General features: G+C 39.5%; 1 protein-coding gene across 2 annotated transcripts in view; it reads right to left on the minus strand.

The window, feature by feature from the left end:
* rpap1.S (RNA polymerase II associated protein 1 S homeolog) overlaps positions 1-15,433 on the minus strand; it is a 34,647-nt gene extending 19,214 nt beyond the window's left edge. The window contains exons 1-7 of one of the 2 annotated variants that reach the window (XM_018231946.2): positions 14,978-15,433; positions 14,551-14,756; positions 11,120-11,268; positions 8,015-8,107; positions 3,946-4,117; positions 1,691-1,855; positions 297-476 (exon numbers count right to left, since the gene is read on the minus strand). In XM_018231946.2, the coding sequence (XP_018087435.1) occupies positions 297-476; positions 1,691-1,855; positions 3,946-4,117; positions 8,015-8,107; positions 11,120-11,268; positions 14,551-14,740 (949 nt within the window). In that variant the 5' untranslated portion in view covers positions 14,741-14,756; positions 14,978-15,433. 2 annotated transcript variants of the gene reach the window in all.
* Positions 15,434-27,038: the final 11,605 nt, after the last annotated feature.

Below are 27,038 nucleotides of genomic sequence, written 5' to 3' on the forward strand. Positions count from 1 at the left end.
CAGAAGTGCTAATTTCAGATGTCTATTTACATATTTATATATGAATAGTGGCTATGTGCTTGCAAATATAAATGTGCAGAGGAGAAATGTTCTGAGCTTCTGAGTATACAAGCTGTTCCCTTATACTGTACTGGAAAATAAATGAAAATGAACGGGATACATTTTTCACTCAAAGCTGCTTTAAACATTCCCTATTAGCAATTGATGTACATAAGCTTTCTGTATTGCGGAGTTCATCCACAGAGATTTAGTGCTATTGATTGGCTCTGCAGTGGTCCTTACAAGTGACAGATTACCTGAAACTGCCATTTCTTTCTCTCCACTTGGACTCATTCCAGAGGTATCATCTTCTGAAAGATATTGTGGCTCTTCTAAGTGAACAGTCTGGGGTTCCTGTGATGCTTGAACACTGCTGGAATGACCATCAGTGGTTTTCTTGCATTTCTTTGATTTCAAGAAGTCCACCAACTTTGGGTCTAAACACAGGAAAAAAACCCATTAACACCACAAGAGAGATACATCACAGATTGAAGAGGGATAGACCCTTACATTCAGTATGAATAAGTTGGAGTGCAAAGTATTAATGCTGCACAGTGCTGAAAAAGATGACAGCACAGCACAATGCAGGGCATGCTGACCAGTTCTGTCCTTACTGCCTGCCATAGGGCCCCAATGCAGCCTCCATTTATCTGCCTCTCAGTCCTAAATTAGGTGTCTGAATGATACACACTTTAAAAAAGAACTAAACCCTAAAAATTAATATGGCTAAAAATGCCATATTTTACATACTGAAATTATTGCACCAGCCTAAAGTTTGAGCTTTTCAATAGCAGCAATGATCCAGGACTTCAAACTTGTCACAGGGGTCACCATCTTGGAAAGTGTCTGTGACACTCACATGCTCCATGGGCTCTGATTGGCTGTTGAGAAGCTAAGCTTAGGGCTTGTCACTAATTATCCAGCAGAAAATGAGCTTCCCTGGCTGTAATATAAGATGATGCTACAGGTTTGCTGATTATTAAATTCTGATGCTAATTGCACTGGGTTCTGTGCTGCCATGTAGTAATTATCTGTATTAATTACTAATCAGCCTTATATTGTGACATTTCTATTCTATGTGTACTGTATATTGTGAGTGGCTCCCTAAGCTCAGAAAGTGACAGCAGCACAGAGCATGTGCAGGGAATCAGCAGAAAAGAAGATGGGGAGCTACTGGGGCATCTTTGGAGACACAGATCTTCACTCTCTCTCTCTCTCTCTCTCTCTCAAAAATGTGCCTTTTTTTGCACTTTTCACACTGCCTTGACGGTAGTTAATGATCCCTGTATTATAGCAGGATCAGACAATGAGGCATAAGAGATTCTTGCACTATAACTAGCAGAACAACAAGGAACAACTTTAAAGGACACTTATCAACCAGCTATTTTTTCTCACTCCAATTGTTTTTTTCCCTTAACAAATTGGAAGTTCCTTATAAGGATGGTCAAGCTTAGTGGTGTGCATGCACATAATGAGCGGCATAACACACATGTAGCAAAGGCTTTGGCTCTATTCTCAGTGCTACAACATGGCTGTCTGAACCAGGAGCTCAGGAAAAACAATTGTTTCCCCCAATGATAGTGCAGACTATGTTGGTCTGGGAAACTATTTTTGGGAGATGTGGATATGGAGGATGTTTTTGTGCTCCTACCAAGCTGTGACAGCAGTATTTCCTGTTCTTGCATTTTCTCCTCGTTAGACATAGATCTCAGCTTTTTCATGTTCTCCTCATGGATCTTCTGTGCTTCTTCCTGACCTGCTGAGATTCCCAGACCCTGTCCAGTAATCAGAGTAGATTTTTCTACCTCCATTGCATCTGGAAGAGAAAAACCAATGTTCACGATACAATAAATACAAAGTTCTGGTCTAGTCATTGATATGGGCTAATTTAAACAGAAATATTAGAACTAGGGATGCACCGAATCCACTATTTTGGATTCGGCCGAACCCCTGAATCCTTTGCGAAAGATTCAGCCGAATACGGAACCGAATCTGAATTTGCATATGCAAATTAGGGGTGGGAAGGGGAAAACATTTTTTACTTCCTTATGCAAATTAGGATTTGGATTTGGTTCGGCCAAGGAAAGGATTCATCCGAATCCGAATCCTGCTGAAAAAGGCCGAATCCTAGATTCAGTGCATCCCTAATTAGAACACAACCAGCAACTGGGGTCCAAGCAGACCCCTAGGGCACAGATCGCAAAACTTCTCCATTTCATTCCACAACCAATGGTGTCGTCCAGCCTATATGACTAAAATGTAAATTAGAATTAGTAATGGATGGAGGGCACACCAGGACTTTCAAAAAATAGCAAGAGGTGCAGGAACAAATGTTACCCCTACTGCAGGTAACCTATATCAATAATTTATATCTGCATGTTTGCACACTCAAAACAAATACAATTTAGAGAGAGGGTGGTTCGAAAAAATAATTTTTACTTTTATGCAGAGAAAAGCATTTTACACGAACAACGCCATACAACACATGGCATAATTTATACAATGTTTAAAAATAGCATAGAATATCAACCACCCATTAGTTGTGTATAGCAAGCAAGATATCAGCAAGGAGCGGATACACCTACCAGAAAAATGAGAATGGCCCCAACGTTTTGGCACCAAGGCCTTTGTCAAGGGGATTCTGATGCTTACCGAGTTTGGTAGAGGTATAAATACCCTATTCAATCACTAACTGGACGCTTCGTTCGTGCGCTTCCTATACTTCCGGGTATGTGACGTCACTTCCGCCGATAAATCATCTGACTTGGTGACGTGGCGCTATATTCTCATTGATACTGCGCATATTCAAAAATGTAAATTACCACTAATTTGGTATCTATAAGGCAGTCTATTGTTTTGGACACTATACAAAGCCCATACAATACAAAGCTCTACAAAGCAGTCAAGATCTGCCTATTTATGGATAATTTACTTCTATGTGAAGGTAACGTTTATAGAGAGCTATTGATACTGAAGTTAATATTCTTAAACTCCAGTATAACTGCAGTCAGATTTGGTAATAGTGTGTCTTTTGATCTAATGATTTGGATCACTAAAAAAAGACTAAAAGAGGCCATACATGGATAGATAGTTGCTGACTCAGTGCTTCTGACTGGTTTGCTAAAAATCAAAATAGATATAGATCGGGGCATGCAGGTTTTAGAAACTATTGGGGTGAGAACTCAATTGGGTCTTTGCCCCAATTGTATTTTAAAAAAAAGAGTAGTATCATTGGCATACATGGCCACTTTTTCCATGACTAGTCCTAGTTTCAGGCCTTTTATTGTGTTTTTTTAGTAGGGAGGCAAGGGGTTCCATTGCAATTGCAAACAATAAGGGTGAGAGGGGGCATCCCTGCCTTGTACACCTAAAGAGCAAGAATGAGGAGGAGACATTTTGGTTTGTTTTAATCCATGTCCATTTTAGAAAATGTTCTTTTATTCCCAATTGTATTTTTAATGGCCTGTATTCCCACTGTTGTGACCCAATCATTTGGATGAGGACCAAACAGTTGCATCAGCCTGATATTGCCCACCAAGGCCAGAACTAAGGGTAGGCAGAAGAGGCATGCGCATAGGGTGCAGTGGTAGTGGCACTGGGCCTGTACCAAATATACCTGCCTTCCTTTTTGGCCCATCTGTAAGTCTGGGAGATTTGGCGAGAACACTGTGATTTAAACTGAGCCAACTGCAAAGAAACTGTTGCAGTGCAGTAACAGTAAAATCATGAAAAACAGATAATGGCTTCCATCAATTTGGAGACATAAATCTGTTTCTGTGAAGCAAGAAGTCTGCATTTAAATGGACTTTAATTTGTAAAAGTGGATTTCATTGAAATGAACATTACATCAGGAACATGTGATATATGTGCGAAGAATGCATCAGATGTTCATTTTCACTCGGTTACCTGCCAGTGGTGTTGGTTTAATCACATTAGAGGGCAAAACACTAGTGGGACCAGCCAAAGAACAAGAAGGTATCTGAGGGCTAGAAAGTGACCCTTCCTTTGTTTGCTCAGCAGCTCTCCTGGCAGCCATTTGCTGGGCAAAGATGCTTTTTTTGGCAGCGCAGGGTAAATCCTGGAATGTGGAAAATCAAATGATTTGCAAGTTTAATTGATACATTTCACACTTTTTCAAAAAAAGATTAACACATGTTGACATGCAACAGAAAACTACAGAACACTGTCTAATAGCATTATGAGAAAAACAATAGAAATGTTTGTCTTTATCCATTTAATGTAACCAGTGAAAATTGTATTTTGACATATAATATCTAGTCCAGTCCTGAAAAACAACAGCCTTTCAGCATCCCTATGACTTGATATCTGTGTGGCTCTAATCACTGATCCTTGACTTGGAGAATCCTATTTGCGATCTACAACCCTATTCAAACAGTAAATGCCATTGAAGGGCCACAGGTTGCCCATGAGTTTAATACATAAACATTTTTTTTAAATATACTAGTCCTGATTTCAAACATATATGCTGTAAGCTGTGGATGGTTTCATGGGGCTTGTTTTTAAAGGGATCCTGTCATGGGAGAACATGTTTCTTTCAAAATGCATCAGTTAATAGTGCTGCTCCAGCAGAATTCTGCACTGAAATCCATTTTAAAAGAGCAAACAGATTTTTTTATATTCAATTTTAAAATCTGACATGGGGCTAGACATATTGTCAGTTTCCCAGCTACCCCCAGTCATGTGACTTGTGCTCTGATAAACTTCAGTCACTCTTTACTGCTGTACTGCAAGTTGGAGTGATATCACCCCCCGCCCATTCCCCCCAGCAGCCTAACAGCAGAACAATGGGAAGGTAACCAGATAGAAGCTCCCTAGTACAAGATAACAGCTCCCTGGTAGATCTAAGACACTCAATAGTAAAATCCAGGTCCCACTGAGACTAATCAGTTACATAGTAGGAGAAATAAAAGCCTGCCAGAAAGCAGTTCCATCCTAAAGTGCAGGCACAAGTCACATGACTGGGGGCAGCTGGGAAACTGACAATACGTCTAGCCCCATGTCAGATTTCAAAATTGAATAGAAAAAAATCTGTTTGCTCTTTTGAGAATTAGAGCAGCACGATGCATTTTGAAAAAAACATGTTTTCCCATGACTGTATCCCTTAAAGGAATAATTTTAGCCAGTGTATTGTTTGCAGAAATTAGAATTCTTTGCAGTGACTTCTCCTCCATGGCTTTCTCGCTAATGATCCGTCTTTTCTTAGCACACAAGGAAATCCATCATGGTTTTCAGTTTCCTAGGCAACGGAAACCTGTGTCACTAGATCATATATTTCCAGGCTAAGTCACGGATGTCTGAATAAAGGAATTTTATATTGTTAAAAATCAGAGTAAATTTCTAAGAAATTTGCATTGCTGGTGGAGTTGATGAAGTCTGCAGCAATGATTAAAAAATAGAATTTTACAGAATTCAGGTTTAGATCATCTCCTCACATGAAAGTCAATAAAGGGTACTTGTTTGGTATCAGTCAATTTCATGATGCTTTGGTACAGGTACTATCATTTTCCACTATTTATCTACACAAATACGTCCTACATTGCTCTGCATCCTATTTTTGCAACATGTTGCCACAATTTGATATAAAAAATGTACAGGTATGGGACCTGTTATCAAGAATGCTCAGGACCTGGGGTTTTCCAGATAACAAATCTTTCCGTAATTTGGATTTTGATAGATTAAGTCTACCAGAAAATCATGTAAATATTAAATAAACCCATTCAGCTGATTTTGCTTCCAATAAGGATAAATTAAATCTTGGTTGGGATCAAGTACAAGCTACTGTGTTATTACTAAAGAGAAAAAGGAAATCATTCATAAAATTCTCCATGACTTGATTATAATGGAGTATATGGCCATTTCGTAATTCATTGCTTTCTGGATAATTGGTTTCCAGATAACGGATCCAATACCTGTACTACAATTTCATTGGTCAACAATACTGTTTGAATAAAGAGAACATACTGGTTACAATCTTCATTAAAAAAAGCAAACTTGACCGGATTCAACTCACAATTCTGACATGTCATTACTAAAAAATATGTTCAAAGATAGGGCTGAATTTAGGGCATGCAGGCAGAAAGTTATGCAAGGGATTTAAATAGAAAGAATGAGAAAGAGTCATTTATATTAACACGGGTGTGTTAATGGACGATGAAACAAGAGAAATCAGCAGATGGTCACCTTATAGGATTAATCAAAAGTAACATGGGGATGTGGGGAAGCCATTGTTTCCAACACATCTGCTGAATTACAAGAAGCAAAGTCAAGGTGAGGGCCATAATAACTGTGAGGACTGATCAGACTCTCCCCCACATGTTACTGTAAGCGAAGATTACAGCAGCTCCAGACTTTCTACACCCTGCATTACAAATGTCTTTTCTTCACTAGATAAAGATAATGTCATGTTTGACATATTCGCTCCAGTAACAGAAACAAAATGTAGGATCTGGATCACCTGTGAACTTTATGAGTCAGTGATTTCAGGCATTTACGTTTCCTGGTGTAACTAGTTCTTTAAAGGAACAGTTCAGGGTAAAGATAAAAACTGGGTAAATAGATAGGCTGTGCAAAATAAAAAATGTTTCTAATATAGTAAATGAGACAAAAATGTAATGTATAAAGGCTGGAGTGAGTGGATGTGTAACATAATAGCCAGAACACTACTTCCTGCTTTTCAGCTCTCTAACTCTGAGTTAGTCAGTGACTATAAGGGGGCGACATGGCACAAAACTGTTCAGTGAGTTTGTAATTGATCCTTAGCATTCAGCTCAGATTCAAAAGCAAACAGTTGGTTGCTGCATGGTAACCAATCAATGGGAACCAAAAGAGCTGCAAAGCAGGAAGTAGTGTTCTGGCTATTATGTTATACATCCAGCCACTCCATTCTTTATACATTACATTTTTGGATAACTAACTATATTAGAAACATTTTTTATTTATCTATTTACACAGTTTTTATCTTTACACTGAACAATTTCTTTAAGACACATTAGGGGGCACATTTACTAAGGGTCAAAGTGTATTTTCGTATTCAAAAACTACGAATTTCGAAGTAATTTTTGGGTACTTCGACCATCGAATAGGCCAAATTCGGCTTCGATTAGAATTGAAAACACCATTCGAAAATCGATGCACTGTCTCTTCAAAAAACGTAGACTTCGGCCACCTTAAACCTGCCGAATTGCTATGTTAGCCTATAGGGACCTCCTAGAACCTATAGCCAACATTTGGCTAAGTTTTTAGAAGTCAAAGTTTTTTTTGGAATTTTTTTTTCAATTCGATGGTCGAATTTCAAAGTTTTAGCACTTCAAAATTCGACCCTTAGAAAATGTGCCACTAGGTTTAGATAATATTTTTGGGACACATAAATGGAAGCGGCATAGCCCCTTTAATGGTGGACACCCCCCCCCACACTCTAACATCGCAACACCAATGCTGACAGTCAAATTCCATAACAGCAGGGGCTGAACAATGGGCATCCCTGATCGAACATTTTAAAGTAGTTAATATATAATGTACGGTTTCCCTGCACTGGTGAAATTGGTGTTTTCTTTTAGAAACACTACTATAATTTATAAAAACATGGTGCTGTGTAGCCATGGGTGCAGCCATTCAAGGTTCCGGTTACATAGCAGATGCATTCTGCAGAATACAATTGTATTCTACTACAGAGATTATCTGCTAAGTAACCTGTGCCTTTTTTAAGTCTAAATGGCTTCCCCCGTGGCACCCAGCAGCCTATTTATATACATTATAGTAGTCTTTCTAAAGCAAACACAAAACTTCTACAAATGAAGGGCAACAATACATTATATTTTAACTACTTTAAAATGTTTTTATTCTTTGGTATTAATGTTCCTTTAAAAGTATATTCTCCAACACTGCATGCACCAAAACATTGCCAAACATGGTATATGACTGCAAAGCAAGAATGAAGAAAGTATATTTTTCTGACCTGACTTGGGACTTGTGACCGGTGAAACACCTTAGGAAATGGTAATCCAGTGGAAACAGGTGCTACGATTGGGACTCCACTGGTATCTCTTTCCTGCCGAATGAAAGTGGGAAAATAAAATATCATATGGACAGAGTACAGAATTGAGAACAATGTACCTATTTCAAATAAATAACTGCTTACATTCTGAACTATAGTTTGATTTTTAAGGGCATAGATAGAAGACATGCAGGAGACAATTTGTTTGTGAATGCTTACTACCTTAAAATCTGCTTCGTTTTTTGGAGGCTGGTCCATCTGTGTTCATTTTGTTCTCCCCACTGGGTGAAACAAGCTTTGGGGTCATATGGGGGGCCGAAATCAGCTATCTGAAATACATTGGCTGATTTCAGCCCTACCATGGGCAGTAGCCTCCTCTCTCTTCTGCACTCAGAAGTGTTGAATCCGCCCAGAACAGACTGACAGATTTTGCGGATTCTGCGGAAATCTGCTGGTCTATTCTCGCCGCTTCTAATTCAACACTTCTGAATGCGGAAGAGAGGAGGCTAATGGCCGAGGCAATTCCACACGAAATTAGAGTGCTCTACCTGTTAAACGGTACCCTCTCGGGTGTCAGGTGCTGTACAGTCAATTAGACCCCCTGCTCAGGGTCACAGCGATACACATGCAAATCCAAGGAAACTGCAGCACACTGATCCAGGTTTCAATTATAAAGGTGGTTTATTGGCTCTTGGTTTTCAACGTTTCGGACCACGCTGGGCCCTTTATCAAGCCTATGGCCTTAGCGTTACTGGCACCTGATATTTGCCTTTGTTCTGGGAGAACAAACAGCAGCCAACACAAAAGAAACACAAAAGTTACCCTGAAAATGTAGACACACAGATCAGAGCAACTCTTCCTCAGCGGGGAAACAGAACCTCCATGACATTATATTTCTAATTGTAATTTTTTTCTCATTAGCAAATAGATATTTACATGGTTTTCTTTTCTGCTTGTTTTCCTACTTTCTTGTAAATCTTGAACTGTAATAAATTACAAAAAAAAAACAAAAAACAGAACCATTCTAAACACATACCAGTAGATTTTACACCAGCATAGCACTAAAAACGCTATTTATAATGTCCGTCAATTAATTTTTGAAGCCGCTCAAAGGTTATACACCTATTAGTGATGTGCGGGCCGACCCGATACCCGCAGGTCGGTCCGGTTCGGGTTGACCTCACACCCCCCTTTGCGGGTGGCGAGTGGGTCCGGGTCGAGCTCTCCCTCCTGCTCTCCCCACCTTCAACTGCCGGCTTCCGACTTTATAGCTGCGTGCCTGCTTGCCCTGCCCCTTTTGTGACGTCATTGGCGGGGCGGGTAGGCACGGGTCTATAGGCGGAAATCGGACTCGGGTGGGTGCGGATTGGGGAAGACCCGACCCGCACATCACTAACACCTATGGTCATATTTCTTAGTTTGTTGTGCTGCATCTGTAATGTTGCTTGTGCAAAGCAAAGAATGGCAATTTCCTTTTTCTCTGTAAGGAAACCTTACAGGTACCTTGTACTTGTTGGCAAATAAGCTGCATGAATCCATATTGGTGGTAAAACAATTATTGGGTTTATTTCATGTTCAATGATTTTTAGCTGACTTCAGGTCTAGTGAAAAAACCTAGGTTTCTGAGCATTCTGGATAACAGATCTTATACCTGTACACGAAAAATCTTTAATATAACAGTGCCCTGATCTGAGGTGTCACATTTGTATAAAAACTGTAAACATTGTCCAAAGAGTAGAGGAAAGTTTTCTTTCAATATTATTAGTTTTAGTAATGAGAATATGAAAGCAACAAATACAAAATGATGGTAATTTGAGAATTTGTGTCAAGAATACATTACATCACATATATAAATATATGTGGTAGAAAAAATAGGTACAAGCACTCAACACAACAGAACACCTTTTAAGGAGAACTAAAGCTTAACTAAAGCAGTAGCTGGAAATGTTGTACATCATGTTTTGGGCTTCTGTACCAGCCCAAGGCAACCACAGCCCTTTAGCAGTAAAGATCTGTGTCTCCAAAGATGCCCCAGTAGCTCCCCATCTTCTTTTCTGCTGATTCACTGCACATGCTCTGTGCTGCTGTCACTTACTGAGCTTAGGGAGCCACTCACAATATACAGTACACATAGAATAGATATGTCACAATATAAGGCTGATTAGTAATTAATACACATAATTACTACATGGCAGCACAGAAACCAGTGCAATTAGCATCAGAATTTAATAATCAGCAAACCTGTAGCATCATCTTATATTACAGCCAGGGAAGCTCATTTTCTGCTGGATAATTAGTGACGAGCCGTAAGCTTAGCTTCTCAACAGCCAATCAGAGCCCACTGAGCATGTGAGTGTCACAGACACTTTCCAAGATGGTGACCCCCTGTGACAAGTTTGAAGTCCTGGATCATTGCTGCTATTGACAAGCTGAAACTTTAGCCTCATGCAATAAGTTCACTATATAAAATATGTCATTTTTAGCCATATTCATTTTTAGGGTTTAGTTCTCCCGTTCCCTGTAAATGGCAGTGGTTCTGGGTTTAGGGCCACACCACAATGCTTTTTTAATGAGGTGTCCTTAACGTAGCCATTTCAATTGAAGACAAAGGGTTAAAACAGCTCTCAGCCTTGCTGTCTAACAGGAACAACACTGCTTAGATGATGTAAACCCCCTCCCAAAAAAATAAAAAAATTGCATAATGAAAGCAAAATTAAATATAAGGAACTTCAATGCACATTGAATACGAGATTTCAATGATTTTAACGTTTCGTAAAACAAATTTGCTATTTAAAGCAGTAGTTGTCTGTCCTTTGCTCTTCTGGGCCCGACTACATTTAATACATTTAATATTGAATCAATTTTGCAGAAGTCAGCTCCCTTTTTGAACTGGGGCGAGTCCCTTGGGCCTGGCTGAATAACTATATGGACTCCCGATTTTGAATTGAAATATGTGAGCTCCCTTCCAGCCAAGATTCCCGTTTACACAATGATTTGCACTGCTCTGTGATAAATGCCTCTATAAAGAAGCAGATTCTCCATAGAGTGCACAGTTTTGCCACTTACAATGATTTTTGAAAAGACGGTAGTGATATGCTGGTCATGCTGCTCCAAGATTTCTTCTGGGTCTTCATCTGCAAATCTAACCTTTTCTCTTGCAAACTTCGATTTCTTGGTGGGTGCAGGAGTCAGAATTGGGGGTAAGTCAGGGAATTCTACAAGTCAGAAGAAAGAAATTGAGCTGTTGGATTCCTTTTTTACAATGAAAACATACTATATTTGCTTGGCGAGGGGACACTTGGATATGGTCTGCACCTGATCAGCTGATTATGGATACGGATTCATATGGTTGATGATACACAATAACAATCATGGCTAAAACCAAATTTGCTTTTACATAAATGTGGTGCAAATCTACAGACTACCCATTAAAAGTAACTGATCCTCTGCTTTCATGGCATCAACAATATACTGAAAATCCTGAAGGCATTTATGCTATATAGTGACCACTTTACTCAAAGATTTTCCATTCTGGATACAGAACTGTATGTTAAATGTGTGGTTTGCCTTTAAGTTAACTTTTACTTATACCCTACTCCTAGCAAATTTGCCATTAGTCATAATAGACATAATTTATTTTTTTTATTTTCTGAATTATTTCCACTTCTGCCTTTGTCTGCTTTCAAATGGGAGTTGCTGAACCCAGAAGCCTTTGTGAGGGCTACAATTTTTCTTGTTACCTTTTGTTACTTGCCTTCGTATTCAGGCCCGTTTGTATTAAACTTCCAGTTTGTCATTCACACCAATTCCTGGTTGCTAGGGTAAATAAGAGTCTAGCAACCAGACTTGAATCGGGGGACTTGAATATCATAGAAGATCTATGGGATGATTTGAAGCAGACTGTCCATGCTCGGCAGCCATCAAATTTAACTGAACTGGAGAGATTTTGTATGGACGAATGGTCAAAAATACCACCATCCAAAATCTCGTCTAGAGGCTGTTACATTTGCAAAAGGAGCTCAACTAAGTATTGATGTAATATCTCTGTTGGGTGCCCAAATGAATGCATCTGTCTAATTATGTTATGCTGCATATTGCATATTTTTGTTAATCCAATAAACTTTATGTCACTGCTGAAATACTACTGTTTCCATAAGGCAAGTTATATATTAAAAGTAAGTTGCTACTTTGCTCAGCAAATGATAAAGAATTAAGAGGGGTTCCCAAACTTTTTCATGACTGTAACTTTAAAATGGTCAATTACATTTTCTTTCATTATGGGGGAAAAAAAGGTATTTTGGGTGAGGGACTCTTTAAAATACAAGGCCAGTGACAATGTTTAACCCACTGTGGGGGCAATGTTTAACACTCTTTCACTGCCAGCACAGAGAAACTGTGGGGTCCTTTCTACGATCATTTCTCAATGTTGTGACCAGAACTGATTTCTCAATGTTTTCACTATGAGTTTGGCACATGGCTCGCCTGTACAGATACTAGTAATGTTAGTAAACAGTTTTGCGTATTCTCAACCCTACAGAAGCACACTGGGGCATTTCCCAGCACAGTCCCAGGGTTGCCAGGTTGGCGGTTTCATGCCAAATTGGGCTACTAATTTAAAGCCAAGGTGGGTTTGGAAAGTACAAACTAGCCAAAGTACTGATTTGGAATACTTTCTTGGGCCTTTAGCTGGTTAATACTTTGGAAACCGGCAAAAAAAAAATTTCCTGCCCTAATGTGGCCAAGCCTGAGTCTCCCAATGCATGTTGGGTAATGTCGTTTTTGTTTAACAATTTACCAACTGCCACATTTAATACCCAGCATGCAATGGGACTGACTTGTGTAGAAGTCAGGGGGGGTACCAGATTTTGGGCTCTGTACCCCAGTCTCCCGTCCCTCTTAAACATGCTCACATTTTCCAGCGACTTTCCTCAATTTCAGACAATTTTGGGGTAAAAATCTGCTGGCCACCAAAATGTCTAGAGGTTGAGCGGTTTTACAAATATTTATTGAAATTGTACATGTATTAGGGATCCCTATACCTCCTGAGCCCCCCTCTGTAATTATGCCCCCTTGTTAAGGGCGAATCTGTCCCATTTTGCTTCATGGAAAAATTGGTGAAACTGAAAATTTGAAAAAGGCGTATTTGAACATACGTTAATACATTTTTTAGGCTTTTTGTTCGTGGCACATATTGTGCTATTTTTAGATACCTCCCAACTGTCCTGTTTTGAGCGGGACAATCCCTCTTTTGACAGCTCAACCAGCAGTCACGCGTTTGTACTGGAAAGACCCGATTTCTCTGCACTGAAGAGCCAAAAAAACAAAGTTTCTAACTTAATTGGCTCTTGGCAGAGAGTTCAGAATAGATACTTAAGGTACATTTGTAACAGTTTTGTCCGTTGGGAGAAGTTAGACTCACAGCAATTCACCTTCATTAGTAAAACTGTAATAAAACTAGGATTGCACCTAATCCGGGATTCGGTTCGGGAGTCTGCCTTTTTCACCAGGATTTGGATTCGGCCGAATCCTTGTGCCCGGCCGAACTGAATCCTAATTTGCAAATGCAAATTAGGGGCGGGGAGGGAAATTGGGCGACTTTTTGTCACAAAACAAGGAAGTAAAATATGTTTTCCCCTTCGCACCCCTAAGATTCGGATTCGATTTGGTATTCGGCCGAATCTTTCACAAAGGATTCGGGGCTTCGGCCGAATCCAAAATAGTGGATTTGGTGCATCCCTAAATAAAACATAAAAACTACAGAAATGTGTTCAAACTTTAAAGGAACAGTTCAGTGTGAAAATAAAAACTGGGTAAATAGATAGGCTGTGCAAAATAAAAAAAATTATCTAATATAGTCAAAAATGTAATGTATAAAGGCTGGAGTGAACCGATGTCTAACATAATAGCCAGAACTCTACTTCCTGTTTTTCAGCTCTCTAACTCTGAGTTAGTCAGCGATTTGAAGGGGGGCCACATGGTACATTTCTGTTCAGTGATTTTGCAATTGATCCTCAGCATTCAGCTCAGATTCAAAAATAACAGATATGACCCATGTGGCCTCCCCTCAAGTCTCTGATTGGTTACTGCCTGGTAACCAGGGCAACCAGTCAGTGGAAAGCAAGAGAGCTGAAAAGCAGGAAGTAGTGTTCTGGCTATTATGTTACACATCCAGTCACTCCAGCCTTTATACATTACATTTTTGGCTAACTAACTATATTAGAAACATTTTTTTATTTGGCACAGCCTATTTACCCAGTTTTTATTTTTATACTGAACAATTCCTTTAATAACCTGGCAAATTTTGTAAAATGGGCATGGAAATTAGGGGGGTGGCTGCAAAAAGGGGGCGTGGTCAAAAATGTATTCGCTGCAAATATTTTTGTTCCATTTTCACATGTTTTTGGGCTACTGTTGAAGTGCCTCTGGGCTAGTTTTGGTTTTTGTTAATTAGACCGGAGAACCCTGCAGAGTCCAGACAGAGAGGAATCTGTACTCACCCTGAAGTGTCACAACATCTCTGCCCCCTGTGGCCTGAGGTGACAGTTTTGCAGATTTCCCATCATCCCCTTTCCTTTTATCAGCCTTCCTCACTAGCTGGGCAGCTGCAGAGGTTTTGGCTGCAAGAAACTGATGCTGGAATTGGAGGAGATCCTCCTCAGACTCCCCGGGCTTGGGACGAGACAGCATCTTATTGGTTGTTCATCTACAAGAAAGTGATTGTATGAAACGATTAAAGGTACAACGAGTAACAATTCACCTCAGTCCAAGCCGATTTACATTAAAAAGCTTATATATTGGATTCAGTGGCAGCATTAGAGGCGCCATTTGCAACCCCGGCAGATGTGGAGTCACCAGAGATCCATAACAAATGAATAGCGAGCAGCTAACAAAACATTTACTAACACATTCTTCCCGGATACTCACCTGCTCTACTCACTCCATGCGGGCAGCGTCTGCTTCCTCTCAGCTGAAAGGACCTCGATGACATCGCGATCACGTGACCCGACCATCACGTGACCGCCCTGCGGAGGCGGCGCTGTTGTTAAGCGGTAGATTCGAATGGCGGAAAAAGTGACGATTTATTCTTGGCGGGCAGCGAACACGTCGTGGTATCTGGGACACCGCCTGTTGAGAGCGTTAGTAACTTATATTGTAGTCTGGATGGGGATTTCCGCTTGTTAGACACACACTACCCAGGATGCACTGCGCTTCTTAAGGCCGCGGGGGCTTTGGAGTAGAAAGACATTACCCATTTTGGATTTCTTTCCCAAACCAAATTGTATGTTTTCTAAGACTAAAACTACTTTTAGTGGCAGGGTCAGACCAGTCTGGTAGGACACTGGAAAAAACCCGGTGGGTCGGCCCCATTATAGGGTTGCCTCCTTTTTAAAAATTCTTTACCGGCTGGTGGGGGGCGGGGACATAAAGGGGAGGTCCGTGATGTCAAAACGGGCGGGTCATGTTCTTAAAGGGGCGGGGCTGTGTCGTCAAAGGGGCGGGGCTGCGCCACTGACGCTAAAAGAACCAAAAGAAAAGCTAAGTTCAAGGTGATTGGGGGCAGGCCGAGGGCTCTTTTTAATCGAATTACAAATTTACCGGCAGCTACATTGCTGGTAAATTTGTAATACCGGCCTTGGCTGGTATTTTACCAGCTAGGCCGGTAAAATACCGGCCGGGTGGTAACCCTAGCCCCATATCCTCTGGCTACGGTTGCCGGTAAAACACCTGCCAAGGCCGGGGCCAGTATTACAAATGTACTGGTAGGGAAGCACCAAATACACTATTTTGTATTCGGCCGAACCCCTGAATCCTTTGCGAAAGATTCGGCCAAATGCTGGACCCTAATTTGCATATATAAATTAGAGGTGGGAATAGGGTTGCCACTTTTCAATAAAATTTGCACCGGCCGGTGCTGGGTGGTTAAAAGGGCGGGGCTTGACGGCAAAGAGGAAAACGTTTTTTATTTCCTTGTTTTGTGACAAAAAGTCACGTGATTTTGACCGGATAGAAGGATTTGGCCGAATCCTGGATTCGGTGCTCCCTATTTCCAGCAATTTTGTTTCACAGTTCATTGCAGTATGTATAAGAGCAACTTGTAGTACTGTGGCTAAGGTTGTCACCTGGCTAGTATTTTACCGCCATGGCCTGTAAAAACGATGGTTGATCCCAATGTTATTAATAGGGAATAAAGATAAATATAGGAAGGTCAGTGATCCCAATGTTATTAATAGGGAATAAAGATAAATATATAGGAAGGTCAGTGATCCCAATGTTATTCATAGGGAATAAAGATAAATATATAGGAAGGTCAGTGATCCCAATGTTATTAATAGGGAATAAAGATAAATATAAATATATAGGAAGGTCAGTGATCCCAATGTTATTCATAGGGAAATAAAGATAATATATAGGAAGGTCAGTGGATCCCAATGTTATTAATAGGAATAAAGATAAATATATAGGAAGCGTCAGTGATCCCAATGTTATTAATAGGGAATAAGAATAAATATAGGAAGGAAGGCCAGTGATATGATCCAATGTTATTAATAGGGAATAAAGATAAATATGATGAAGGTCAGTGATCCAATGTTATTAATAGGGAATAAAGATAAATATATAGGAAGGTCAGTGATCCCAATGTTATTAATAGGGAATAAAGATAAATATATAGGAAGGTCAGTGATCCAATGTTATTAATAGGGAATAAAGATAAATATATAGAGGTCAGTGATCCCAATGTTTATTAATAGGGAATAAAGATAAATATATAGGAAGGCCAGTGATCCCAATGTTATTAATAGGGAATAAAGATAAATATATAGGAAGGTCAGTGATCCCAATGTTATTAATAGGGAATAAAGATAAATATATATGGAAGGTCAGTGATCCCAATGTTATTAATAGGGAATAAAGATAAATATATAGGAAGGTCAGTGATCCCAATGTTATTAATAGGGAATAAAGATAAATATAGAGGAAGGCCAGTGATATGATCCCAATGTTATTAATAGGGAATAAAGATAAATATATAGGAAGGTCAGTGATATGATCCCAATGTTATTAATAGGGAATAAAGATAAATATATAGGAAGGTCAGTGATCCCAATGTTATTAATAGGGAATAAAGATAAATATATAGGAAGGTCAGTGATCCCAATGTTATTAATAGGGAATAAAGATAAATATATGGAAGGTCAGTGGATCCCAATGTTATTAATAGGGAATAAAGATAAATATATAGGAAGGTCAGTGATATGATCCCAATGTTATTAATAGGGAAAAAAGATAAATATATAGGAAGGCCGGTATTTTTTTCCTGAAAGGGTGGCAACCCTAATTGTGGCCCATCTTGGGATATTACGTACAAGGTACTAAGTTTTTATTCGATAGAAAAAAGGATATCAATTTTAAAAATCATAATTATTTGATTAAAATATGGGACACTGCCTTCCCATAATTCAGAGCGTTCTGGTTTCCTGTTAATGGGTCCCATACCTGTACATACAATGCACTGTATAGTTGTATTATAGAACATGTACCTAGGGCGCAACCGGGCACATACCTTTTCAGCCTGCGCTACCCTAGTTCAGGCCCTGCAGGTCCCTCCTTGTCTTCCTACAGGCCAACCACTATACTAATAATAATATTCAAGCATCAGTCACAAAGTTGAAGTTACACAGGGGTTGGATATTCCAACAAGACAATGACCCTAAACTCACTTGGAAATCTACAAAGACATTTATGCAGAGGGACAAGTACAATATTCTGGAGTCCCCCGACTTGAATATCATGGAAAATCTATGGGATGATTTGAAGCAGACTGTCCATGCTCGGCAGCCATCAAATTTAACTGAACTGGAGAGATTTTGTATGGACCAATGGTCACAAATAGCCACATCCAGAATCCAGACACTCATCAAAGGCTATAGGAGGCGTCTAGAGGCTGTTACATTTGTAACTAAGTATTGATGTAATATCTCTGTTGGGTGCCCAATTTTATGCACCTGTCTAATTATGTTATGATGCATATTGTATATTTTCTGTAAATCCAATAAACTTTATATCACTGCTGAAATACTACTGTTTCCATAAGGCAAGTTATATATTAAAAGGAATTTGCCACTTTGAAAGCTCAGCCAATGATAAACAAACTCCAAAGAATAAAGAGGGGTTCCCAAACTTTTTCATATGAATGTGTGTGTATATATATCTATATATATATAGACACAAGCACACAATACTTGCTCATACCCACAGCCAATTGTCTAGTCTGCAGATCTGCTGCACCAGTCTTTCTGTTTCTTCGTATCATCAGACAGAGAAGTGCCCAAGGCAAATATAATATATTCCTTTGCAGTTAACATAATGACAGCTAGAAATGAGGTAGGGCCTGTCAGATCTGCTATTTTAAAGAGATGGTGACACTGAAATTGCTTTAACTCTAGTGCAGTGTAGAATCACAAATATTTTTTCCTTTTGAAGTGGAACATTTGCTAAAATGTGAAATATTGGACCTTTTGTTGGGATATATCCACACAGGTAACATAAAAGCACTGCATATTCTACCCACAATGCCACCCTGCAGTGACTTTTAATTACAATAGCCTTTACCCTTTACTAAATGACTGAGCAGTTCTGATGGACATTATTAGCATAATCCTTCATTTATATAACACCAACATTTTTATGCAGCGCTATCAAGAAATTGGTCATTTTGGCAACACAGACTTGTTTTAGTCTCACCTTCGTCTTGCCCTGACTTTTCCTCTCCGGATTAAAACCGACAACCAGATTAAAATTTTGGTATGCTTGCACTGAATGCAATTACAAAGAAAAATAGTATTTTTTAACAAGTTAATATAGCAATAAAGCAGAATATTAACCATAATTGCTAAAATTTGTCATCAGGGTTATGTGTCAAAACTCATATTAAAAACATAGCAGAATTTATAAGGGCAGGAATCCCCCCAAAAAAACAAATATCTTGTGTGGTTACATTCCTCTTCACCTTTTGGTGTTTCCCTCTGTATATTAAATTCTGTTTCAGAAAGGCTGCAGTTTACTGCTACTCTGAAATTCAAGTAGTTCCCCTTAATTCACTTTATTCTTGGACAGATCCAGCTTATATTAACCATAATTTTATGACAGGCTATCAAATACAGGTTCTACCAGTCATGTGCTATTTAGTCAGGGCAAGGCCAAGGTAAGACTTAGGGGCCCATTTACTTAGCTCGAGTGAAGGAATAGAAGAAAAAATACTTCGAATTTCGAATGGTCGAATTTGGCTACTTCAACCTTCGACTTCGAATGGAACGATTTGAACAAAAAATCATTCGGCTATTCGACCATTCGATAGTCGAAGTACTTTCTCTTTAAAAAATACTTTGACCCCCTAGTTCGCCACCTAAAACCTACCGAGGCCAATGTTAGTCTATAGGGAAGGTCCCCATAGGCTTCCTAACAATTTTCTGATCGAAGGAAAATCCTTGGATCGATGGATTAAAATCCTTTGAATCGTTCGATTCGAAGGATTTAATCGTTCGATCGTAGGAAATGCGCTAAATCCTTCGACTTTGAAGTCGAAGGATTTACATTCAGCAGTTGAATATCGAGGGTTAATTAACCCTGGATATTTGACCCTATGTAAAGTTTATCTGATTATTTCAGAATCAACCAAAACCTTGAAGTGTAGGATTACTCCCTTCTGGAGAATTTCTACTGTTCATTTACTAACATTACGAATGCATACACAGCCGCAGGGGCACACGTCCGGGATGAATGGAATTGCTTTTGAGGAACTGACTTTTTAAACCAGTATCATGTATCATATTTCTAGATGATGATTTTTAATTGCCGTAATTGAATTGTCTTTAACCACATGAGATAAGCTTCCTGGAAGCTTCTCCTATGTAGGTTCTTTTGTTATCTGTCACCTGTTAGAGATTATACATTACTAGCTTTAAATTCAGTAAACAAGGTTATTAGGAAAAGGGAGGTCTCCTTGTAGAGACATGTGTTATTGATGTTATTTATGGTGCAGCTGTTAGTATTGCTGCTGGCGTCCTGGGTTTGATTCCATTTAGGGCACTGAATGGAGTTTGTAAGGGTTTCTACTGGGTGCTCCAGTCGCTTCCAAAAGTCAACAAATATATAGGATAATTATATCAGTTCTTAAAGGGGAAGTAAAGTCAAACAGAATAAGGCTAGAAATGCTGTATCTTGTATACTAAACATAAACACGAACTTACTGCACCACAAGCCTAATCAAACAAATGATTTATGCTTTCAAAGTTGACCACAGGGGGTCACTATCTTGTAACTTTTTTAAACATCTTTGCAAGACCAAGACTGTGCACATGCTCAGTGTGATCTGGGCTGTTTAGGGATGGTCATAAATGATCAAAACAGCAGAAGTCAAATAATATCTGCCAGAAGCCAATACAGCAAGACTGATTAATAATCAGAATATACAGACTGCTCTGGGTCCTGTGTTGTCATGTAATATAATGTGGATTTTATAGTTTTTGTATTGTTTAATACAAACTTTCTCCAACTCTGCAGAACCAGTGGCTGCAGCAAAATAATCCTCCAAATAAAATCCCAGTTTATCTGTTTAAATCTGGCTCCATGATCTTTGTCCCTGCAGCTGGAGTTGGAAACAGTAAAGGGGATGTAAAGGCAAAAATAAAATCCAATACAAATCTCTACACAGTCGCTGACTGCTCTGCAGGAAACAAACAAAGCTGCTTGAGTTCTGCATGGCTGGGAAGAAAGGCGGGGGCTCCCCCTGCTGTTCATAAGTATGATTGTTTCCCTGCAGAGCAGTTAGGGACAGTCTGACAATTCCTATCCACAGCAGTAAGTGAAGGTACATGACTTTATATTATTATTTAAAGGCCAATAGGGATGTCGCGGACTGTTCGCCCGCGAACTAATTCGCGCGAACATCGACTATTCGCGTTCGGCGAATGTTCGCGAACGTCGCGCGACGTTCGCCAATTTGGGTTCGCCTTAGCTGGCGCTTATTTTTGCCCTCTCACCCCAGACCAGCAGATACATGGCAGCCAATCAGGAAGCTCTCCCTCCTGGACCACCCCCACACCCCCTGGACCACTCCCCTTCCATATATAAACTGAAGCCCTGCAGCGTTTTTTCATTCTGCCTGTGTGTGCTTGGAAGAGCTAGTGTAGGGAGAGAGCTGTTAGTGATTTGAGGGACAGTTGATAGTAACTTTGCTGGCTAGTAATCTACTTGATACTGCTCTGTATTGTAGGGACAGAACTCTGCAGGGATTTGAGGGACATTTTAGGTTAGGTAGCTTTGCTGGCTAGTAATCTACCTTCTACTGCAGTGCTCTGTATGTAGCTGCTGTGGGCAGCTGTCCTGCTGCTGATCTCTCATCTGCATCTGTTCTTCAAACAACTGCCACCTAGCTGTCTAAATATCAATAATAATACCGTCTCCAGAAACACCACCCGAGTGACGTTTTTCAAGCAGCAATAATATATTCCGTATCCAACGGCTGTAGTGTATACGTTGACCTTGCAGGCATTATTTGCCCAGTCTTTAACCAAGTGCCACCTAGCTGTGTGAGCTTGTTCACATTCTGTCTAAATATCAATACTAATACCGTCTCCAGAAACACCACCTGAGTGACGTTTTCCAAGCAGCAATAATATATTCCGTATCCACTGCTGTAGTGTATACGTTGACCTTGCAGGCATTGTTTCAATTTGTTTGCCCAGTGTGTTCTTCAAACAACTGCCACCTAGCTGTGTGAGCTTTTTCACATTCTGTCTAAATATCAATAATAATACCGTCTCCAGAAACACCACCTGAGTGACTTTTTCCAAGCAGCAATAATATATTCCGTATCCACTGCTGTAGTGTATACGTTGCCCTTGCAGGCATTGTTTGCCCAGTCTTTAACCAAGTGCCACCTAGCTGTGTGAGCTTTTTCACATTCCGTGTCCAGAAACATCACCTGAGTGACGTAGTGTGATTTCTGCCCTTTACAGCACAAAACGCAGCGCTGTGTCAACAATGGATTTTTCAGATACATTTTTGCCCTTGATCCCCCTCTGGCATGCCACTGTCCAGGTCGTTGCACCCTTTAAACAACTTTAAAATCATTTTTCTGGCCAGAAATGTCTTTTCTAGCTTTTAAAATTCGCCTTCCCATTGAAGTCTATGGGGTTCGCGACGTTCGCGAACTATTCGCATGTTTTGTCGCAAGTTCGCGAATATGTTCGCGAACATTTTTTCCGCCGTTCGCTACATCCCTAAAGGCCAACACATTGTGAGATTTTTAGGACTTTGATGCTAAAATGTCATTCTGAATGTTCGTTTCAGATCATTGCACGTGCAGCGTTCATGGACAACTAATATAATCTGAACCTGTGCTTTAGAATGTAAGCTCCTCTAGGGTAGGGACAGATATGAATGATAAGTAAGAAGCTCTGTAAAGTGTGATTAAACAATGCCAGCTGAAAGTGACGGGCTGCTGTGATAACAGTCAAAAAAGTCAGCAATAGTGATGAGCGAATCTGTCGCTGAAAAATTTGCGAAACTGTGAAGAAATTTCTTATGGCGACTTTTTTGTCCTAATGCAGAAAAGTCAATGGGCGTTTTTTCTTATAGTGACTTTTTTGTCTTAATGCATTAAAGTCAATGGATGTTTTTTTCTTATGGAGACTTTTTTTGTCCTAATGCATTAAAGTCAATGGGCGTTTTTTTTGCTTTGCCGAAAATTTTGCAAAACTGCAAAAAAAATTTCTTATGGCAATTTTTTTGTCCTAATGCATAAAAGTCAAAGGGCATTTTTTCTTAAAGGAGAGGAACGCTATGGAGGCATTTTATTGCCAATAGATTAGCTGCAATAGTGCAAGCTAGAATGCTATATTTATTCTGTAGAATGTTTTACCATACCTGAGTAAACAGCTCTAGAAACTCTCTGTTTGTTTAGTATAGGAGCTGCAGTATTAATGTGGTGTGACATCACTTCCTGCCTGAGTCTCTCCCTGCTCTGGGCTCAGATTACAGTAGAGAAGGGAGGGGTGGGGGAAGTGGAGCAAACTGAGCATGCTCTTGCCCAGGGCAATGAGGTTTAAGCTGAAGGCAGGAAGTCTGATACAGAAGCCCATGTGTACACAATAGAAGGAAAGAAATGCAGTGTTTCTTTTGACAGGGGACTCAGAGCAGCATTACTTTGGGGGTTTACTGGTATATTTAGATGGACCTTTCTGATAAGGCTTACTTAGTTTTAACCTTTCCTTCTCCTTTAAGCCAACTTTTTTGTCCTAATGCATTAAAGGCAGTGGCGTAACTAGATATTACTGGGCCCCACAGCAAATTATTTTTCAGGCCCCCAAAATGTTTAGAGGTTGACTTGTTTCTCCAATATTTATTGAAATTGTATATGAATTAGGGCCTCATGGGGCCCCTATACCTCCTGGCCCCCCCTGCAGCCGCAGGGTCTGCTTCCTCTATAGTTACGCCCCTGATTAAAGGCAATGGATGTTTTTTTCTTATGGCGACTTTTTTGTCCTAATGCATTAAAGTCAAGTCAATGGGCGTTTTTTATACCGCAGTTTCACAAAAAAATTCGCACATGGTTTCGCAAATAAATTCGTCATCACTAGTCTGCAACATCTTTTTCTGTTTAGGTTGCTGGACTACTAGGCACTACATGCAGTGCAGTTTTTGCTCCGAAATATGCCCTCAAGTTTTCAGACAGATGAAATGTGCAAGATCACCAAGTGTGCACCCAATATATATCTATTATAAATATACAGAAAAAGTGGTAAATAATCCTGCCAGCACACCTTTCTCATATTAGTGATGCCTTTATCAGTGTTAATATCTGAGGTTAAGCCATTTGCACTTTCAGCAGCAACTCTGTGACAGATATGTCATCACTAAAGTGCAAATAGCGTAAAGAATATGCTTGAGACTCATGTAGAAAACCTCTCAAAGCTAATGACACATGAATAATACAGCAAATGCAACTACTAAAATAGGTAACATAATTTATAGTAACAGCCTTTCCGGCATCGCCAATGTCATATTGGTACAGCCAGAAGTAATAAGTATGCACATGGGAAGAAGTCTTTTGCTAGACTACATGATATTAAGCTTTAATCAAGGCAGTTTTAAAGGTGCAGAATATTGTTAATACATTTCTTATAAAAACAGATTTACTGACACGTGTATATTTAAAAAAAAGATGTTTTACAGGGTATCTAAGCTAAGTAAAACAAGAACGCTCTCCTGGTTGCCAGATACTTCATTTAAAATGTGCTTTATGTAGTCTTTTGCTGCCCATACACAACAAGACCTGCCATGCTTTATGACTGGGATTCCTGAAGTCTGGGCAACATTCTCCTGTGAATAAAGAAAAAAATAAATCCCCAAAAAGTCACTCAAACATACTAAACACTATAACTGTACAATTTAGTTTTATGAGAATGTGAGCAGGGACCTCGATTCTGGGATGGCAGTGGATGTGATCTACTTTAGACTTAGCTAAAGCATTTGATACAGTGCCACACAGAAAGTTATTGGTTAAATTAAGGAATGTTGGCCTGGAACATAGTATTCGTACCTGGATAGAGAACAGTCTTAAAGATAAATTGCAAAGAGTGGTGGTAAATTGAACATTTTCTAATTGACCCGAACAGTTCGGTTTTTTTAAGGCCTGTTCGGGTCTCAATTTTCTGTTCGGTTTTAAGCCTTGGGAAAACCGAACAATAATCAGGCCAATAAAGGAATTATCAAGTGAGGTTCATTTCTTATTACCGAGACAAAAAAAAAGCAAATCAATCAAAAATAACACATTGTTTTTCTAAATTAGCATTTCTGGATAATGGGTTTCTGTACAACAGATCCCATACCTATAATTAAAGGATTGGGCTTACTCATTAGGTAGAATATATATAAGAGATAGGGTTGCCAACAGTGTGGTTTTGAACTGGACATCAAAAATTTCTGTCCAGTTTACAATATTGAGAAAACTTGATGGACTGGATATCCCCGCCCTGATGTCATTACTCCACCTACCTCTTATGTCATCACTGCTCCACCCCCAATGCAATCTGCCCTGCCCCCTTTGTTCGCATTTAGCCAGGGTCGGATTTACATAACTCGGCCCGCTGTCGTTTGTCACTAGGGGTTGCCACCAGGCCTAGCCGAGAAAACACCAGCCAGGGCTGGGTCCAGTATTACAAAGTTTCCGTAGTTGCCGGTAAATTTTTAATACCCCAAAGTGCCGCCCTGATCCGCACACTTAAGCCCCTCATCCAGTAAAAACTTACCAGTCTCTTACACTTCATCCTACCCAAAGACTCTCTTGGACGTCTGGTGATGTCATCGCCCCTCACGCCATCATCCCACCCCTTTACATCATCGCCCCGCCTCCTGTTATATCACCTCCCCCACTGCCCGGTAAGAATAAAAAAGATGGCAATCCTAATATATATATATATTTATATAGTGAATAAAGTACCCCCTCTTGTAAAATATAAGGATATTATAAGTTACCGAGGAGTTTCATGACCATATAAAAACACAAGGCCGAAGGCCGAGTGTTTTTATACAGGTCATTGAACGCCGAGTTAACTTCTAATATCCTCATATTTTACAACTGGGGGTACTTTATTTATTATAATACACAAATTTTAGTGAGTCATGTGACAGAAATGACATCACTGCTCACCGTTTATAACTGATGACATCACTACTCACCGTTTATAAGGATATAATTTACAGGATATTCATGTCTTTTGTGCATTATATATATATATATATATATATATATATATATTTTCATATTCACTCTAGTATATTTTATCTAAAATGTATACATTCCATTATTCTGCAGTGTACAGTTGGTATAACTGGCAGAGATTAAAATTATTTTGTATTGTGCTCGAAAGTAAAACCGCAGCTCTACCCTTTTGGTTTCAGACAGAAAAAAAAAATCCGATTAAAGTGATCTTTACCCAAGTGCTGTTACATTATTGATGTTCTGTTCAGTTTGGCTTTTTAAGAGGATATCAAAGCTCACTTTGTTAAATGCCACAGACAGGTTTCCTTTGTCAGGCACTGCAGCATTGAACACTCATTCCACTAGGGTTTTCTGCTCTCTCTTTTTCTCTTAGTGGGGGTTGCTGGGAAAAAAATGCCACTTCTTTCATGCTACATTGTGATAAGGCTCAAATATTTTTAGTCTCTTTTTTTGTATATACTGTGTATCTATACACAAGAGCCATGACATGTATCAAGGTCTGTGGCCCCATGCATTTATATGGTCATGGTATAATTTGACTCCTCTGTCACTAATATTCTTTTATTTTACAGTAGGAAGTACATTATTCTGTATATAAAGGATATACTGGAAATTCACAGCTAAATCACATCTGTGTGCTTGTGCTTGAAGTTTTCTCTTGGCATTGGGGTTATGTAATAAAAGATTCAAATTTGCTACAGGTTTAGTCGCCTATATCAACCAATTAATTGAGCACTTTATACAGTTATAAAGAAATATGCGTCTATGCTACTATGAGAATTTGTAGTTGTGATGTTATACTACTTTGTCACAAACAGGATCAATGCTTTGAAGTTAGATATGTTCTGCTTTACTCATTAAAAGTACACCTCATAGGATAAGGCTGTTATATTATTTGTTCATGTCCCAGAATAAATCGGGGCATATTCCCTAAAGGGCGAAGTGACTAACGCTAGCGAAAATTTGCCAGAATGATGTCATTTCAGAACTTTGCCGATTTCCTAACGGGCACAGGCGTCAGTTCACTAGCGAAAGAGATAGATGCTAGCGGATTTTACTGAACGTTACCTTGCTGCAACATATATGGCCATGTAACTTTATAATTTCCTGCCATATGCAAATTAGGCAGCGTTCGTCGCCCTGAACCCAACTTCGCACTTTAGCGAATTGGCATTGTCCTAGTGAATTTACAACTGGCTG

This window comes from Xenopus laevis, chromosome 8S (assembly GCF_017654675.1).
Source record: "Xenopus laevis strain J_2021 chromosome 8S, Xenopus_laevis_v10.1, whole genome shotgun sequence".
In the NCBI taxonomy this organism is placed as follows: domain Eukaryota; kingdom Metazoa; phylum Chordata; class Amphibia; order Anura; family Pipidae; genus Xenopus; species Xenopus laevis.